The following is a 17,831-nucleotide window of genomic DNA, read 5'->3' as shown; positions in this document are numbered from 1 at the left end:
GGGGACAATCTTATGGCCCCGCCCACCACCCGTCATGCATCCTCCGATTGGCCCCGGCTCTCCCGTCTGCGGGCCCCGATTGGTCCCCGGAGCCGCCCGTTTAGAGGTGGTGACACAGGAGGCGGTGGCCCGGCCTGGCGCAGGAGAGGGGGGCTGGGGCCGGTTACTGGGGAGACCAGGTAGGTGAGGGGGGGCGGGAGACGGGGTAGGGGTACGGCAGCGTCCCGCCACCTCGGCCGGGCTGGGGCCGCCCCCACGGACCTCCCTACACCCCCCCCGCCGGCCGGACCCCGAGCTGGCCACCGCTCTGAGCCCCCCCCAGCCAACCCCTCCCCCGACCACCGCCCCGCCCCCGCCTGAGCCCCCCAGCCAATCCCCTCCCCCCCCGACCACTGCCCTGCCCTGTCTGACCCCCCCAGCCAATCCTCTCCCCCCCCGACCACTGCCCTGCCCTGTCTGACCCCCCCCAGCCAATCCCCTCCCCCAACCACCGCCCCGCCCCCGCCTGACCCTCCCAGCCAATCCCCTCCCCCCCCCGACCACTGCCCTGCCTTGTCTGACCCCCCCCAGCCAATCCCCTCCCCCCCCCGACCACTGCCCTGCCCTGTCTGACCCCCCCCAGCCAATCCCCTCCCCCAACCACCGCCCCGCCCCCGCCTGACCCTCCCAGCCAATCCCCTCCCCCCCCGACCACTGCCCTGCCTTGTCTGACCCCCCCCAGCCAATCCCCTCCCCACCCCGACCACTGCCCTGCCCTGTCTGACCCCCCCCAGCCAATCCCCTCCCCCGACCACCGCCCCGCCCTGTCTGACCCCCCCCAGCCAATCCCCTGCCCCGACCACCGCCCCGCCCCCGCCTGACCCCCCCCAGCCAATTCCCTGCCCTGTCTGACCCCCCCCAGCGAATCCCCTCCCCCAACCACTGACCCTCCCAGCCAATCCCCTCCCCCCCCCGACCACTGCCCTGCCCTGTCTGACCCCCCCAGCCAATCCCCTCCCCCAACCACCGCCCTGCCCCCGCCTGAGCCCCCCAGCCAATCCCCTCCTAGTGACAGCTCCAGCCCCCCAGGGACCACCTGTCCCCCACAGGGTTCGCCCCTACCGCCCCGCCCGGACCTCTTCCTGGTGACCGCTCTGAGCCCCCCCTGCCCAGCCAATCCCCTCCCCCCAACCACTTCTCTGCCCCCGCCTCACCCCCCCCAGCCAATCCCCTCCCCTGACCACCGCCCTGCCCCTGCCTGACCCCCCCAGCCAATCCCCTCCCCCAACCACCGCCCCACCCCCGCCTGCCCCCCCCAGCTAGTCCCTTCTCCGTGCCTAGGAACACTGTGATATCCCCACCCTAACATGGCCTTGGTCCCCCAGCAACTGCCCACCCCGACCTGAGAGATCCTGCTCCCTCGCCTGCAGGGCCCCTGGCACTCCATGAAGCCCGGCAGGCTGGTGACATGGCGCACTTCGACACAGAGTACCAGCGGCTGGAGGCCTCCTACAGCGACTCGCCGCCGGGGGAGGAGGACCTGCTGGTGCACGTCCCCGAGGGCAGTAAATGTAAGGGGTCTGGGTGGGGTTACAGAGAGCCGATCTGGCACAGGGTCGCCTGTCTCCTTGCACACTGGGGTGCCAGCGAAGGGCGCAGGCAGGAGCAAGCGGCTCCCCTGGCTCAGTGTCAGGGGCAGGACTTGCTGTGCAGGTTGTTGGCAAAGTGGGGAATCTGGCCAGGCACCCCCTGCGATCTGTGGTGGTGATTACCTCCCTTTTACGCCCCTTAGAGACTGGGCCCCATCTAGGGTGATTGCGTAGACCCAGGCTGCTCTGCGCCCTTGGTTGTGTCACAAGAATAGCTAGCAGCAGCCAGCTGACCCCCCCGTGGGGCAGCCCACAGCAGGATGAGCCACAGCCACCCCTTTGCCTTCTCTCTTTCCTGCAGCTCCCTGGCATCACATAGAGAACCTGGACCTCTTCTTCTCTCGCATATCCTTGCTGCATGCGGGGTGTGGTGGGATGGGAGGCAGCTGCTCCCTCGCTAGAAGGATGGTCAGACTAGTGTTGACCATACAGAGTCTCAGTCCGGTGCTGTTCCAAGCGGGAATCGCTTGCACAAGTCCCACCTCATCTGTGGCTGGATTGCTCCCCGCCCTGTGGTGTGTCAATGGGCCGAGCAGTGGCACCTTCACCCTGTCCCATGGGAGAATGGCTGAGACAGGCTGTGCGGTGGGAGGTGTAGGAAGATGGAAATGGCTTTCTCGAGCCCTGTGGTGATGGCCTCCTGGGTCTGCTTCGGTTGTCAGGCTTGGGATCCACCCTTACGTCCATCTGTGCTGGCCGTGTCCCTCAGGCCCTTCCTCTACAGGCCATGGAGAAGGGTCAGGGATGGTGGGGCTGTGGGTTCCTGTGCCCAGCTAGCTTTACCTCCGGCCTGGCCCAGGCGTGGAGGCCAGGCCTGAGGAGGGCTTTGTAGTGGAGCGGAAGGCACATGGCCTGCAGCCATCTGTCCCGGCTGACGGGTAGACTGGGGTGGGGAGGGGTTTTCCCGCAGGTGGTGGAGAGGGCTCTCGGCCGGTGGCCCGACTGTTTTCCTTGACTGCAGCGCCCACGTCTATAACCTGCACCAGAAGAACGGCTTCACTTGCATGCTGATGGGCGAGATCTTTGAGCTCATGTACGTCCTGGGTCCCCCGGTGCTGGGGGTGAGAGGCCAGAGAGGTGCTGGTTGTCTCCAAGCTCTTGCTCTGATTGGAGCGAGGGGGCTCGTTCCCTTGTGTCCCAGGGTTCCCACTATTGCTGCGCAGCCAGTGCCAAGAGTCGGCTTTCAGGGGATGAGGTGGGAGACTGTCCGGGCCCCTCCCTTTTCAGTCAGGGCCCATCTCCCTCTCCCCGCCACCCCCATTCCCAGGAATTTGTCGCCTGCTCCTCGGAACCTGCCTGCCTCGTGCCAAGGGCATCGGTGCACGGGAACCCAAGAGCCGTACCTGGCAGTGGGGTGTTAGGTACTGGGGGCAGGGGAGTCTTCCCCCAGGGCTGCCCCCTCATGGCCATTGCGTTGCCCACAGGCAGTTCATTTTTGTGGTGGCCTTCACCACCTTCCTCGTCAGCTGCGTCGACTACGACATCCTGTTTGCCAACAAGATGGTGAATCACAGCCAGCACTCCAGCGAGCCTGTCAAGGTGACGCTGCCAGATGCCTTTCTGCCTCCCAGCGTCTGCAGCGCAAGGTAAGGGCGGCGGCCCCGCCCCGCCTCCAGCCTGGCAGCCTGCCACCTTCCAAGGCCATGGTTGTCCAAGCTCCCTCTTCGCCCATCTCAGACAGGGGCTGGAGAGCCAGGCCCTCCCGAAAGGCGGACGGGGGAGTGGTCACACCTCACCCACCTGCAGTAGGCAGCCCTTGCTCTCAGCCCTGCCGAGGCTGCAAGTCCCTGGTTTGTGCTGACCCGTGTGGCCAACCTGCATTGTGTTCTGGGTCGCATAAGCCCCCAGAGTTGCCTCTGCAGGTACGTACTGGGGGTGTGTGGCTGCTGCCTGCACTCACACGGCTGGCGCACCCTGCCGCAGACGTGGCTACGTACCCATGGGGTCATGCTGCGTGTCACTTGGGCTCCTGTGGGATGAGGCCATGCTGTGGGACTTGCCGAAAAGTGAGCGTCTCTCGTTGCTTGAACGTCTGCTCCCTTGCAGAATCCAGCAGAACGGCTTTCTCATCTGCATCCTGGTGATAGCAGGAGTCTTCTGGGTCCATCGCCTCATCAAATTTATTTACAACATCTGCTGTTACTGGGAGATTCACTCCTTCTATATCAATGCCCTAAAAATCCCCATGGTGAGTGACCCAGGGCTGGTGGCTGAGCAGGGAGCTCCTTCCGCCCCCGGCTCTGGGCTGCTGTGTGGGTGCTGTCGGGGGGGCGGGGTTCCTCTGCCCCTTGCACTAGCCTCACTTCGTCTCCTGATGTCTTGCTCACCACCTTGACAGGTTCTGGTCTCTCTCCGGGTGCCCCTCAGGCCTCTCTGGGGAGTGGCACAATCGCCTGGCTCTCCTTACAGCTTGTTTCAGGCAGATGCCCCTGCATGGGGAAGGGCAGAATTGCCACGGGACAGCTGATGGCTTTGCGTTTGAACCTGCTGCTAGGCTTTTCTTCGCCTCCCTCTCAGCAGCGCTGGAGCCTCACAGGGGTTTTTATCCTGGTTGTCCCAGGAGGCAGGGCAAGGTCATAATCCCTCCTTTATGGGTAGGGAAACTGAGGCACAAAGCGGCTAGGAGTCGCCCAAGACCCTAAGTTGGACTCAGTCCCCAGCTCTGCCAGACTCCAAGTTCCAGCTCAGGGCTCCTCTGGGAGCGAGCAGCGATAGACGAGGAGCAGCAGGATCCTTTGTGTTCATTTTTGCAAATCCGTGAGCCTGTGGAGCGTAGCGAAGTTGTGGGACTGGGAACACCAGAGTGCTCCTCCCCTTTGCCTGCTGGGACAGGCGCCCAGTTCTCTAGCGCTTCCTGCCAGCCCAGGTGGGGTGAGGGAGGTTCCTGCTCCCCGCGGCTGCATTGCTCCTTCCCTGGGAAGCCCAGGGTAGCCCACAGCAGGTACAAAGCTGAGCAGAGCCATAGCTCCCAGCACCTAGCGAGGCCTGTGCCTGTTGAAGGTGGGAGCAGTGCATGCTGGGACCTGTAGTTCCTGGTGGCCGCCTTGCAGCGCTCCCCGCACAGCACTTGGCCTGCAGGCGCTGGTGGTTCTTCTCCCGGTTCTAACGCTGCCTCCTCCCCTCCCCGCTAGTCCACCCTGCCCTACTACACCTGGCAGGAGGTGCAGGCTCGCATCGTGCAGATCCAGAAGGAGCATCAGATTTGCATCCACAAGAAGGAGCTGACGGAGCTGGACATCTACCACCGCATCCTGCGCTTCAAGAACTACATGGTGGCCATGGTGAACAAGTCGCTGCTGCCCATCCGCTTCCGCCTGCCCCTGCTGGGCGACACCGTCTTCTACACCCGGGGGCTCAAGTACAACTTCGAGCTCATCTTCTTCTGGGGGCCCGGCTCCCTCTTCGAGAACGAGTGGAGCCTCAAGGCCGAGTACAAGCGCGGCGGCAACCGCCTGGAGCTGGCCGACAAGCTCGGCACCCGCATCCTCTGGATCGGCATCGCCAACTTCCTGCTCTGCCCACTCATCCTCATCTGGCAGATCCTCTACGCCTTCTTCAGCTACACCGAGATCCTCAAGCGGGAGCCGGGCAGCCTGGGCGCTCGCTGCTGGTCGCTCTACGGCCGCTGCTACCTGCGCCACTTCAACGAGCTGGACCACGAGCTGCACTCGCGCCTCAGCAAGGGCTACAAGCCGGCCTCCAAGTACATGAACTGCTTCATCTCCCCGCTGCTCACCATCGTGGCCAAGAACGTGGCCTTCTTCGCCGGCTCCATCCTGGCCGTGCTCATGGCCCTCACCATCTACGACGAGGACGTGCTGGCTGTGGAGCACGTCCTTACCACCGTCACCCTGCTGGGCGTGGGCGTCACCGTCTGCAGGTGAGAGGGGCCGTGCGGCTCTGTCCTTGGGCCTCCCTAAGCTTGTGGCCCAGGCTTGGGGGTGGGGAGCCGCGGTGGGCCAGAGCTCTCTGGGCTCTTTCCTATCCGTGTCCTGCCCCGCCCCGCAGGTCCTTCATCCCAGACCAGCACCTGGTGTTCTGCCCCGAGCAGCTGCTGCGCGTGATCCTGGCTCACGTTCACTACATGCCAGACCACTGGCAGGCCAACGCCCACCGCTATGAGACACGGGACGAGTTCGCCCAGCTCTTCCAGTACAAAGCGGTGAGACTGGCCCCTCTGCTGGCAAGGGCCCTTGCAGTGCTGGGGGGCTGGGGTCTGTCAGGACACGGTGCCCAGAGGGATGCTGGGCTGGGCTGGGCTGGCCTGGGGCTCTGCAGCTCCCGTGTGGCTCCCAGCCCGAGGGGCGGCGGCGAGCAGGGCTTGTTGCTCAGCTCTGAAGGATGATACGGACGTCAGGCTGGTGTTCTCGCCCTTCTCTGGGATGCTTTGGTGAGTGCTGGCCTGCGGCAGCCTGGGCCCCACTGCCAGCTGAGTCCTGCCTCTCCCTGCCAGGTCTTCATCCTGGAGGAGCTGCTGAGCCCCATCATCACCCCCTTAATCCTCATCTTCTGCCTGAGGCCCAAGTCCCTGGAGATCATCGACTTCTTCCGGAACTTCACCGTGGAGGTGGTGGGCGTGGGCGACACCTGCTCCTTTGCACAAATGGACGTGCGCCAGCATGGCCACCCGGCGGTAGGGCTGGGCTGGGGGGCGTGGGTGTGGGCATGAGCTGGGCTGGGCTGGGCTGGGGTCTCTCCCTCCCTCCCCCTGCACCTGGGGGCACCTGCCTCTGGCTGGAACTGAGGTGTCAGGTGATGTCCCCCGGAGTCCAGCCAGGCAGCCTGTGGTGAGAGGGAGCTGGTACGCGGCGCTGCTGGAGCCAGGCTGTGTTGTGGTGCAGTGGAAGTGTTGCATGCTGGGGGCTGTAGTCACAGGGGGCTGTGGCCGAACCCCGTAGCTACCACCCTGGCGCCCTGCGCGGAGTGCCCGAGCCCAGCTGGCCAGGCGAGGCCTCGTGCCCAGCAAGGGGGCACGCAGTGATGGCCCTGGAGGGGGCGCGCTTGGCCGTGGGGCTCCTCTTCCAGCGTGCAGCATCCCCGGCCGGGTGCGTGAGGCCAAACTGCAGCTGCAGGGGTTCCCGACTGTGCGTGGCCCTTGGGGCTCCCCAGGCTCCAGGGCGGTGCCCCAGGAGGGTTTGCAGTGCCCCCCATCTCCGGTGTGCTTGCAGTGGATGTCGGCGGGGAAGACGGAGGCCTCCATCTACCAGCAGGCGGAAGATGGCAAGACGGAGCTCTCCCTCATGCACTTCGCCATCACCAACCCCAAGTGGCAGCCCCCGCGCGCGAGCACGGCCTTCATCGGCTTCCTCAAGGAGCGGGTGCTGCGCGACAGCGGCGGGGCGCTGACCCAGCAGGCCGTGCTGCCTGAGAACGCCCTCTTCACCTCCATCCAGTCCCTGCAGTCGGAGTCCGAGGTGCCCGGCCGCGGCGGCGGGAGGGGGCTGCAGGGCCTGTGCCCAGCATTGTCTGGCTAGCCCAGGCGGCGGTGCCGCCTCAGCTGGGCTTGGGCTGCTGGGGAGGGCAGTGCCTGTCTGCAAGAGCGCTGGCGTGTCCTGGCCTGCGAGGGGGCGGAGGGTGGGCAGTTCTGGGACTCTGCCCTGGGCAGCTGTAGGGGCGACTTTCCCCGGGAGCTGGGCGGGGGAGGTTGATCGTGCAGCCTTGCTGAGGGGCCCTGTCGTTGCCTGGGGGGGGTGGCCTGCCCAGTACCAGCACTTCCCCCTTCCCATTGCAGCCTCACAGCCTGATTGCCAACGTGATCGCCGGCTCCTCGGCTCTGGGCTACGTGAGCCATGAACTTCAGGCCTCCCGCCAGCTCTCCGAGGTAGCCTCAGCCCTGCGCACCTTCTCCCCACTCCAGTCTGCCCAGCACCCTCCCAGCAGCTCCCAGAGCGCAGGGCCCCATGCAGAAGGGGCACCAGCCCCCAGCACCATGACGGCCTCTGGGTAAGAGTCCGTGGGCTTGGCAGCTGCTGGAGTGCAGAGCTCAGCCTGCTCGTGGGCCGTGCCCCCGATGCCTGGGCATGCTGGGCGCCGCTCCTGTGCCTGGGACCGAAGGGAGGCTCCCCGAGTTCCCCAGGCACTGCTGGGGTTCACACACAATGCCGGCTGCTGCACACCCCGGTGAGCCAGACCTCAGCAGCCAGAGCAGGGCCAGGAGCGATTGTCCTGTCCCAGAGGGGCTGCGGCGTGCCCTGCTCCCCTGGCATGGGGCCAGTGCCTGGCAGTCCCCCCTTGGGGGCCTGTCTTGGGGCTGGACTCCACTGAGCGAAGCACAGGGACCTGGGCAGCAGAGGGACCCTTGTGAACCCAGTGCAGGGAGGGGGTGAGGTGGCGCCATGGAGCGAGGCTGGGCAGAGGCACGTACCCAGCCCCCTCCCTGTTGGTGCAAGCAGGGCAGTGGTGGGCAGCTGAGCGCCTCGCCCAGCCCTTCTGCGTCCCACCCGCAGCACAGACGCCAGGACAGCAAGCTCGGGGAGCAGCGCCTGGGAGGGCCAGTTACAGAGCCTGATCCTGTCGGAATACGCCTCCACCGAGATGAGCCTGCACGCGCTCTACATGCACGAGGTGAGCGGCCTGCGCCCAGGCCAGGGCTCGCTGCACAGGGGCAGGGCCTGGCCCACGCAGGGAGGGGGCAGCTTGCCGGGGGTGTGCCCAGGCCAGGGCTCGCTCTGCTGGGGGCACAGAGCTCATAGTGAGAGGGCAGCTCGCTGGGGGGCTGTGCCTGGCTCGGAGCCCTGGGGTTCTAGGCCAGCGCGCCCGCTGGAGAGAGGTGTGCCTTACCCAGGGGCCCTGCCTTTCCTGGAGGCGCAGGGGAGCAGTGGTGCGGGGCTGGCAGTGCAGGGGGCGTGGGCTCGGCGTGCGCTGGTGCAGGCCCGGCTCTGCCCCAGCCCCCAGGCGCAGGGGAGCAGTGGTGCGGGGCTGGCAGCGCAGAGGGCGTGGGCTCGGCGTGCGCTGGTGCAGGCCCGGCTCTGCCCCCAGGCGCAGGGGAGCAGTGGTGCGGGGCTGGCAGCGCAGGGGGCGTGGGCTCGGCGTGCGCTGGTGCAGGCCCGGCTCTGCTCCCGCCCCCTGACCGGGCCCGTTCCCTTGGCCGTGCAGCTGCACAAGCAGCACACCCAGGCGGAGCCCGAGCGGCACGCGTGGCACCGGCGTGAGAGCGACGAGAGCGGCGAGAGCGCCCAGGAGGAGCCGGCTGCTCAGAAGGGGGCCCCCGCTGCCATCCCCCGCTCGGCCAGCTACCCCCTCTCCTCGCCGCGCCAGGCTGCCGAGGAGTCGGCCACCCTGCAGACGGGCTTCCAGCGCCGATACGGCGGCATCACAGGTACCGGGGTTCTCCCACTGCACCGGGAGCCGCTGCAGGAGGGGCGGTTGGGCCATGCGTGTTCTCTTCTCGGGCCACAGCACGTGGGCTAAAGCCCAGGGGGGCCGTGGAGGTGCCTCGTGCCTGGGCTAGTGGCTGGCAGGTGCAAGGAGCCGGCCCCGAGGTTCCTTTGCCTCCCCGTGCGGGGGTGGCTGCCCTGGAACAGCCCCTCCCTTCCCCTCCCCTCGCCGGGTCGGAGCGATCGCCTGCCTTCCGGAGCTGCCACCAGAGCCCCTTTCACTCGCCTCTGCCTCTCACAGATCCGGGCACAGTGCCCCGAGCCCCGGCACACTTCTCCCGCCTGCCGCTGGGGGGCTGGGCTGAGGACGGCCAGTCGGCGCGCCTCCCGGAGCCGGTGCCAGAGGAGAGCTCCGAGGACGAGCTTCCACCTCAGATACACAAGGTACAGTCCCGGCGCCCCCGTGCTGGAGGGACGGCCTGAGCAGGCGGGGCTGCCCCGCCTCGCCCCACCCCGCCTCCCGTGCGCCTCGCCTCGCCTCAGGGCTTGGCAGCCAGGGAAGAGCCAGCGAAGGGGTAGTTCTGGGACCCGAGAGCCGGGGCCAGTCACGGGCTGCAGGATTAAACCAGGTGAAGGAAGCAGTTCTCCACCGGCCCCCAGTTAGCCGGTGCAGCTCCCTGTGGGGCAGGGGAGAGGGGAGGCCAGAAGTGGGGGCTGGCAAGCTGTAATAGTACAAATTCCAACACCTTGCCCCTCCCGTCCCCCTGCTCTCGCTCACTTTCACCAGGCGGGGCTGGGGCTGGGGCTGGGAGGGGAGTGAGGGCTCTGGCTGGGGGGCCGGGCTGGGGAGGAGGGGTTTGGGCTTCCATGCGCAGGGTCTCAGAGGTGCTCGCCCCAGCTCCCAGGAAACAGCTGACAGGTGCCTGACGGATGGCTGGGGGGGCTCCACGCTGCCCTTGCACTCGGTGCCACGCCCACAGCTCCCACCGCTCGTGGTTCCTGGCCAGTGGGAGCTGCCGAGCTGGGATTCGGGCCGGGTGCAGCTTGCCCAGCCGACCTGGCAGCGGCTGTCACGAGCTGCACAGGGCCAGGGCGGGTAGGGAGCCTGCTTTAGCCCTGGCCTCTGCTGTGCCCCCAGCCAGGCTTCTAACAGCCCGGCTGGCAGTGCCGACCAGAGCCCCCAGGGTCCAAGTCAGCTAGGCCTTGCGGGGGAGCCGGCCACCTGGCAGCTCTGGCCAAAGGTGCAACTGCGTGCCCAGAGGCCAGGTCCAGCGCAGCCTGTTAGCTGGGCAGGGCAGGGAAACAGCCCTGGGCTCCGGGAGCTGGGGGTGGGCGAGGGGCTGGGTCTCTGACGCCTGCTCTCTTTGTTCCCTCGGAAGGCCCAGCCCCTGTCTGAGCCAGGGCTCTGGGCTGGCTGGCCCTGGGCCGGCCCTTCACGTAACGCCCGGGTGCTCTGCTCCAGGTGTAGGTCTGCGGGCTGAGGATCTCGTGGGGATTCCAGACTCGGGAGCAGAGGGGGGTCCTGGCTCCCTCCCGTGTCCGTCAGAGGTGGGCCGGGCGGGCGTGCCCGGCACCGACGGTCGTGCCCAAGGGACAGAACCGCCACGTCAGCGCCTTGCGGTGGAAGCTTCTGTACAGACTTGTCGAGCCGGCGTTGCTCTGACTGGCGGGTGAATGCGTGTGTGAGTACGTCCGTGTGTCCGTGTCTGCATATGTGTTGTCCGTGTCGGAGGGAGCCGACGGAGCCGCACGGCACGGCACAGCAGGGCACGCCGCAAGAGGCCGGCAAGCCACGGCTGGCCACGTGAAGTGCTCCGGAGAGGGCGGGAGAGGCTCCCGCGGAGTCCCTGAGCAGAGCCAGCGCCGTCTGTTCGCCAGGCCAAGTAGAGACGCCTCTGGGAGCTGCAGCCGCCTCCTCCCCCCAAGCCCAGGCACCCATGGGGCAGGGCTGCGTCCCCCTGTCTGTGTTACCCGGCTGCAGCCGCCCCCTCAACAGCCTGGGCACCCGCAGGGCAGGGCTGCGTCCCCCTGTCTGTGTAACCCGGCTACAGCCGCCCCCCCCCCCCACCTGGGCACCCGCGGGGCAGGGTTGCGTCCCCCTGTCTGTGTAACCCGGCTGCAGCCGCCCCCCCCCGCCGCCTGGGCACCCGCGGGGCAGGGCTGCGTCCCCCTGTCTGTGTAACCCGGCTGCAGCCGCCCCCCCCCGCCGCCTGGGCACCCGCGGGGCAGGGCTGCGTCCCCCTGTCTGTGTAACCCGGCTGCAGCCGCCCCCCCCCGCCGCCTGGGCACCCGCGGGGCAGGGCTGCGTCCCCACCTGTGTAACACAGCTGGAGCTGGCCTGGCCAAAGCGAGCTGGCAGAGGGACTGGTTCAGCCCTTGCAATGTGCCCCTGAGCTCTGCTGGCTGTGGTGCAGGGTGAGGGTGCCCACCCTCCCCCAAATGACTCCTTGCTGCTGTCTGTCTGGGAATTCTGGAGCCCAGGGCCCCTAGCCCAGAGTGCAGCCAGCCAGGGCAGCTGTGGGGCAGCCCTTCCGGTGTGCCAAAGCCCTGTCCTCGCTGGGCTAGAGCGGTGCTGGCTGCAGAGCTTGCCCGCTGGCCCTGGCGGAGGCACGTGAGGACCCCGCTTGGCGGAGCAGGAGGCACAGGCCCTCTCAGCCAACACTCCCCCAGCAAGTGGAAGAAAAGCCGCCGGTGCCCCATCCCCGCAGCCCCAGGGGAAGTCGCTGTGGGCCAGGGCCCTTGCTCGTCCCCGGGCCTGGCTCGCCCTCCTGCAGCCCCTCTAGCAGTGCCAAGGCAGCGGGCGGGGGGGGAGGCCTGAGGTTCTGTCTGCTGGCCCCTTCCGGCCCCGAGAGCCCCTAACCCCCCGGGCCGGCTCCCTGCCCGCGCTGAGCCGGGGCCTTGGCCGGCGGCCTGGCCTTCAGCTGGCCGCATCTCTCTGCCCATATGCCCAGGGCCAGGGCTGTGCTCTGACCTCACGGGCCCAGCACCCCCCAACTCCAAAGCTGGGCGCCCTTGTTAGCCCTTACAGGCCTCTGGGCAGCCAATCACTGCACAGCTTCTTGGGGTGGGGGGTGGCTTCAGCCAATCGGAGCAGAGCTCCTATGCCTGCAGCTAGTCTAAGTGACGGCAGCAGCTCCCGGTCTCACAGCTCCCCCCATGCCACGGGGCCCCCGCTGCAGGGAGGGGAGAGTGCGGGGGCTGGGCACCCCTTCCCACAGCCCCGGGGGGCTCTGGCTGCGATGCCGGGCTCTGGCCGGGGGCTCCCCGGCTCTGCCACTGGCAGCCCCCCGGCTGCTCTTCGAGCAGGGCTGAGGTGGCCCCCACTGCCCAAGCTGCTGTGGCACCTGGCCCACTGGGCATGGCCCTGCCCGTCCTGGGGGCCGGGGGGGGCTGTGCCGGCTGCCAGTTTAACTCCCCCACCCCCCCCATCCCTGCAGGCCTGGTGGAACAGCTGCCTCTCTGCCCTGCCCTGCCCTGCCCTCCCCTCACACCCTTTCCCAGCCCGGATTATTGGTGCTTCACAGTCTGACCAGGGACAAAGTGCTGTGGTGGCCTGCAGGGCGGGGTTAGGCGCCAGCGGCCCGGCCCGGCAGCCCTCAGCCCTTCCTGCCCGTGGGAAGGGGCCCTGAACGGCCAGGCAGGGCCAGCACACAGGCCCTGGGGCTGGGGCACCCTGCTGCAGCCGCGTGGGGACCGTGCACAGGGAAACGCCATCTCCCCGGTCGGGAACGGTGCGTGGCCGCGCTCAGCCCGGAGCTCTGCCCTTGGCGCCGAGCACGGCAGCAGGCGCGCCGGGGCCTCCGAGGGCGTGGCTGGAGAGTCGTGCCAGGTGCTGTGCTTGTGTGTGTCTCTCGCCCGTGTGCGCATGGCAAGCTCTCCTCCCCCGCTGTGCCGCTCGTGCCACCAGCGCCCGGGGGAGGGCGCGGAGCTCGTTGGGAATGTGCTGCCTGAGCTGCGGCCCCTCGCTGTACAGCGTTAATAAAGGGGTGCTTCGTTTCACGCCGCGCCTCGGCCCTCTCTCTGCTGCTCGGAGGAAGCAGGCGGGCTCTGGCTCGGGGAAGGGCAGCGCCGCGGTTCTCGCCTCGGTCAGCCACACGCTGTCTCACCACTTGGGGTTCTCGGTCCCAGGCCGGGGCTCGCTCCCAGCGAGTTGGCCGAGCTAATGACGTAGGAGGCTGGAGTGGGACCAGGTGGAAGGGGCCAGCGATCCCAGCGTCCGTGGCAGAGCTGCCCCCCAAGAGCCGTTTGCTTGCAGGGGAAGGGGGGGCTGCCTCGATGTGAGGGCGCTGGTGTTCCCGAGTTTCCTTCTCGTCTCGGCCTGTCCTGCCGGTCCTTTCGGCTGCCCCTTCCCATGTTGCAATGGGGACGTGCCCGTCTGGTCCCTCCCGCGAGCGCTGGGGTGGGTGCCCTTGTCTCACACCCGGGCCTTTCCGTAGCACAGACGAGCAGCGTTTCGACCGAACAGCCGGTTACTTTTAACAAGCCCCCCTCCCGCTCTCTTACCGCCTGAGGCCGGCCAGCCTGTCCCCGAGCTACGGCGCCAGCCCCGCCTGTGTCCTGGAAGCTGAGCCGCCGAGCACCCGCGGCCGGCAGCCTGTTTCCGTGGTGGCACACAGCCTCAGTGCCCAGAACACGATTTATTCTGTCCCTGGCTGGCAAACCCAGGGGAAGCAGAGACTCTCGCCCAGCTGGGCTGCTCTGGGGGTGCCCCTGAAAGCAGCCAGCAGCCCCGTGTGCAGCTCTGAGCCTGCAGGGCTGGCTGGGGCTGACCCCTCCATTGGATGGGTTGGGGCCGGCCAGCAGCTGAGGTCAGACCAGGAAGCAGAGTGACTGAGCCCCAGCCTTCTCCACTCCCGAGCATGGGGCTGGGGCCGGGCTGCTCCCCTTCCAGCCGTGCCAGTGAGTGCAGGGGTGCCCCAGCTGCATGATGTGGCTTGGGAGTGGGCGGCCAGAGGCTGGCCTGGGGCGGGGAGGGGCTAACAAGTCACAGGATCAGTTCCCTCAGCCGCTCCAGCTCTGTGCACTACCAGTAGCCTGGCCCCTCTGGACTGGTGGTCATGAAAGCCCGGGTTCTTCCACCCCTCAGGCCTGGCCACACTCCCAGGCCAATGTGTGGTGCTCAGCCCGCACCCAGGGGAGGCTGAGCCAACCCTGCAGAATCTAACACCGAAACGTTTGTGCGCAAAGGAACCCGCAGCCATGAGAGCTCAGTTGTACAGCCCCAGCTGCGGTGGAGCGAGCTGCCAGCAACTGTTGGTGGAAGGAGCCAGTGCCGTAAGGCTGGAGCCATGGGGAAGCTGGAGGGAAAGGGCTGCGTTCTGGGGCCTTTTCCATTGCTCTTGCTGTGGCAAAGCACAGCACCAGGCTGGTGCTTGTCCCCTGGCCATGCGCAACAGCTCCTCCCTGGCGGGCCTGTCCATTGCCACAGGCTGGTCTGAATGCCCCCAGGAGGCCTGTGATGGGGTTTGGGGTCCCCCAAGCTCTGCACCCCGTCTGCAGGCAGGAGTGATTCTCACTCGGCAGGAGAACAGCAGGTTTGTTAGCCAACAGGACACAGCATCATACGGAGGAGTCAGTGCAGCAGGCAGAGACAGCCAGTCCCATCCATGCTGGGGAGAGGAGGCCCCGAGGGGCCCCTGGAGCTGGGGCCTGGCCTCCTCCTTGGTCTCTCTCTCTCCCAGCCCAGACTCACTGCTTCCAACTCCCAGTTCCAGTTCAAACCCCTCAGGCTCCACCTCCCCCTTTGTCTCCAGTACAAAGGTGTCACCTGGTCGTCAAGGTTACCCTCAGCAGGAGCCCCCCACCCTCTGTAAGACACACACACACAGGTATCCCCCACTCCATCACAAGGCCCCTCGGCTGTGGGTGGCACCTCCCAGGGCCCATTGCCAGTCTCTCCTGGCTGGGCCCTGTGCGTGGAGGACCCCTCAGGATAGCCTGGCCAAACCTGGGTTGGGGTCCCCGGAGCAAACGTTTGACAGACAAGTTCAGAGGCAATGCTGGACACGCCACCACACCCATGATACACGCGTGCCAAAGGCGTGTTCCTGGCCAGCACATCGGACCTCGTTGGCGCCCCTCGGGTGCCACGCATGGTACGAGGCTTGTGGCAAGCAGAGAACAGCGGTGGCAGCAGCGATCCACGGGGCCATGTGTTAACCTCTGCGGGCAGCGGAGGTGCAGCCGGGCCTGGGGGAGAGGCTGGGCTGGAAGAGGTTCTCCGCCCCGCCCCGTATCACAGGGATTAGCCAGGCTCCTGGGGAGGGAGTGAGGGTGCCTGGACTTTGCCTCTGCTCCAGGGTGTGTCTCTGCGCTGGAGGAGGAGGTTTCCCTGCGTTGCAGGCAGGGCAACAACATGCTCTGGGCTCGCCCCCATGCAGGAGGAGGCCCCAGCCCGGCCCTGCCCTGCCTGGCACATGGAGCCTGCCTAGAACTGAAGTCCCCCGTCCCCAAACGACCCAAAGAGTGGGGGTGCTGGGCAGGACAGCTGAACATGCCCAGCAGAGAGCCCAGCAGGCAGCTGGGTGTCCCCTGCCCCAGGCGACCTTCTCCAGGGGGAGATGTGCCTCCCGCCCTCTCCCTGGGCAGGAAGGGGGCTAGGGCTGCACCTTCGGGGTGGGATCGAGGGAGCTGCTGTACCCAGGAGCCCGTCCTCTGGCCGAGCTCCCTGCTCCCATCTGACTTGCCCAGTGACTGCTGATGCTCCAGGCCCGTGTTTGAAGGGGAAGACTGGGCCAGGCCCCCCAAGTGGTGGGGGTCTCCCTACTCAGCTGAGGGGCAGATGTGGCTGGGACTCCCAAGTGGTGGGGATCTCCCTTCTTAGGGGTCCCATCCCCGCCTGCCCCTTGGTTGAGCGGGGGGATCCCCACCACTTGGCCGTTACTGGAGGAGGGAGGTAACCTGGTGACCGATGATGCAGGAAAAGCTGAACCACTCAAGGCTTTTTTTGCCTCTGTCTTCATGGAGAAGATCATTTCCCAACCTACGGTGCTAGGCAATGCAGTATGGGAAGGAGGGGGGCAGCCCTTGGTGGGGGAAAACAGATTAAGAGCTACTTAGAAAAGCTAGACGCACACAGATCCCTGGGTCCGGATTTCATGCACCCAAGGGTACCGAGGGAATTGGCAGGTGTCATTGCAGAGCCTTTGGCCATTATATTTGAAAACTGGTGGAGACCGGGATAGGTCCCGGGTGACTGGAAAAAGGCAAACGCAGCGCCCATCTTTAACAAAGGAAAGAAGGAGAATCCTGGAACTATGGGCTGGTCAGCCTCACCTCAATGCCTGGGAAAATCATGGAGGGGATCCTCACGGAATCCATTTCGGAGCACTTGGAAGAGGGGAAAGTGATCAAGAGTAGCCAACATGGATTCACCAAGGGCACGTCCTGCCTGAGCAATCTCATTAGCTTCTCTGAGGAGGTAACAGGCTCTGTGGACATGGGGAAGTCAGTGGATGTGACATGCCTTGACTTCAGCAAAGCTTTTGATACAACATCCCACAACATCCTTTCCCATAAGTTAAGGAAGTCTGGGTTGGATACAGGGACTATAAGATGGATAGGAAGCTGGCCTGACAGCCAGGCCCAATGGGTAGAGGTCAATGGCTCAATGTCTGGTTGGGAATCAGTTTCAAGTGAGGTGCCCCAAGGATCGGTTCTAGGACCTGTTCTGTTCAGCATCTTCATCAACGACCTGGATGAGGGGATGGATGGCACCTCAGCAAATCTGCAGATGACACTAAGCTAGGGGGTGAGGTAGATATGTTGGAGGGTAGGGATGGGGTCCAGAGTGACCTAGATAAATTGGAGGACTGAGCCAAAGGAAATTCGATGAGGTTCAGCAGGGAGAAGTGCAGAGTCCTGCACTTGGGACAGAAGAATCCCAAGCATTGTTACAGGCTGGGGACTGACTGGCTGAGTAGCAGTGTAGCAAAAAAGGACCTGGCGGCTAGAGTGGATGAGAGGCTGGATACGAGCCAACAGTGTGCCCTGGTAGCCAAGAAGGCTGATGGCATGTTGGGTGCGTTAGGAGGAACATTTTCAGCAGATCTAGAGAAGTTATTATTCTCCTCTACTCAGTGCTGGTGAGGCCACATCTGCAGTACTGCATCCAGTTCTGGGCCCCCAGTATAAAAAGGATGTGGATTTGCTGGAGCAGGTTCAGCAAAGGGCAACAAAAATGCTTAGGGGGCTGGAGCACAAGACCTATGAGGAGAGGCTGAGGGATTTGGGTTTATTTAGTTTACAGAAGAGAAGACTGAGGGGTGATTTGATAGCAGCCTTCAACTTCCTGAAGGGGAGCTCTAAAGAGTCTGGAGAGAGGTTGTTCTCAGTGGTGTCAGATGGCAGAACAAGGAGCAATGGTCTGAAGTTGAAGAGCGGGAGGTGTAGGTTGGATATTAGGAAAAACTCTTTCCCCAGGTGGGTGGTGAAGCACTGGAATGCGTTGCCTAGAGAGGTGGTGGATTCTCCGTCCCTCGAAGTTTTTAAGTCCCAGCTTGACAAAGTCCCGGCTGGGAGGATTTAGTTGGGGGTTGATCCCGTTTTGGGCAGGGGGCTGGACTCAATGACCTATGAAGTCTATGAAAAGCAGGGAAGTGCAAGGTGGGAATGGCTGAGGTGACCTACCTGGGCCATAAGGTGGGCAGCGGCTGCTTAAAGCCAGAGCCAGCTAAAGTGGAGGCTGTCAGAGATTGGCCAACACCCCAGACTAAGAAGCAGGTCCAGGCCTTCATTGGGATGGCGGGGTACTACCGGAGGTTTGTGCCCCACTTTAGCTCCATCGCAGCCCCCCTCACGGAGCTGTGTAAGAAGGGAAAGCCTGACAAGGTGGTCTGGACCGAGCAGTGCCAAGAGGCCCTCGGCGCGCTGAAGGAGGCTGTGGTCA

At 65.7% G+C, this 17,831-nt stretch overlaps 1 protein-coding gene across 2 annotated transcripts; it reads left to right on the top strand.

Annotated features, from left to right (window-relative positions):
* The first annotated feature begins 33 nt into the window (after positions 1–33).
* On the top strand, positions 34–12,944 carry ATG9A (autophagy related 9A). 2 transcript variants are annotated; one of them, XM_075001578.1, is made up of 15 exons: positions 34–179; positions 1,410–1,550; positions 1,930–1,973; positions 2,597–2,661; positions 3,053–3,214; positions 3,675–3,816; positions 4,760–5,508; positions 5,637–5,790; positions 6,082–6,261; positions 6,797–7,042; positions 7,360–7,571; positions 8,075–8,192; positions 8,724–8,946; positions 9,246–9,388; positions 10,407–12,944. In XM_075001578.1, exons 1-15 carry the CDS (start codon positions 35–37, stop codon positions 10,410–10,412), a joined length of 2,730 nt encoding a protein of 909 aa, XP_074857679.1. In that variant the 5' UTR covers position 34; the 3' UTR covers positions 10,413–12,944. The 2 variants fall into 2 exon arrangements, with proteins under 2 accessions (XP_074857679.1, XP_074857678.1); XM_075001577.1 differs by having other exon boundaries at positions 84–179; positions 1,365–1,550.
* The last annotated feature ends 4,887 nt before the right edge of the window (positions 12,945–17,831 follow it).

The sequence above is a fragment of the Carettochelys insculpta genome, chromosome 8 (assembly GCF_033958435.1).
Source record: "Carettochelys insculpta isolate YL-2023 chromosome 8, ASM3395843v1, whole genome shotgun sequence".
Classification (NCBI taxonomy): Eukaryota; Metazoa; Chordata; order Testudines; family Carettochelyidae; genus Carettochelys; species Carettochelys insculpta.
The sequence above is the reverse complement of the archived record's forward strand: the minus strand, read 5'-3'. Positions and strand labels throughout refer to the sequence as shown.

Bases quoted from the DNA above. Each gene is read 5' to 3' on its own strand.
- ATG9A (XM_075001578.1), top strand. From the start codon at position 35: ATGCATCCTCCGATTGGCCCCGGCTCTCCCGTCTGCGGGCCCCGATTG. The intron at 180-1,409 runs GTAGGTGAGGGG...CCTCGCCTGCAG, and splicing joins CCGGTTACTGGGGAGACCAG to GGCCCCTGGCACTCCATGAA. The intron at 3,215-3,674 runs GTAAGGGCGGCG...GCTCCCTTGCAG, and splicing joins CCCAGCGTCTGCAGCGCAAG to AATCCAGCAGAACGGCTTTC.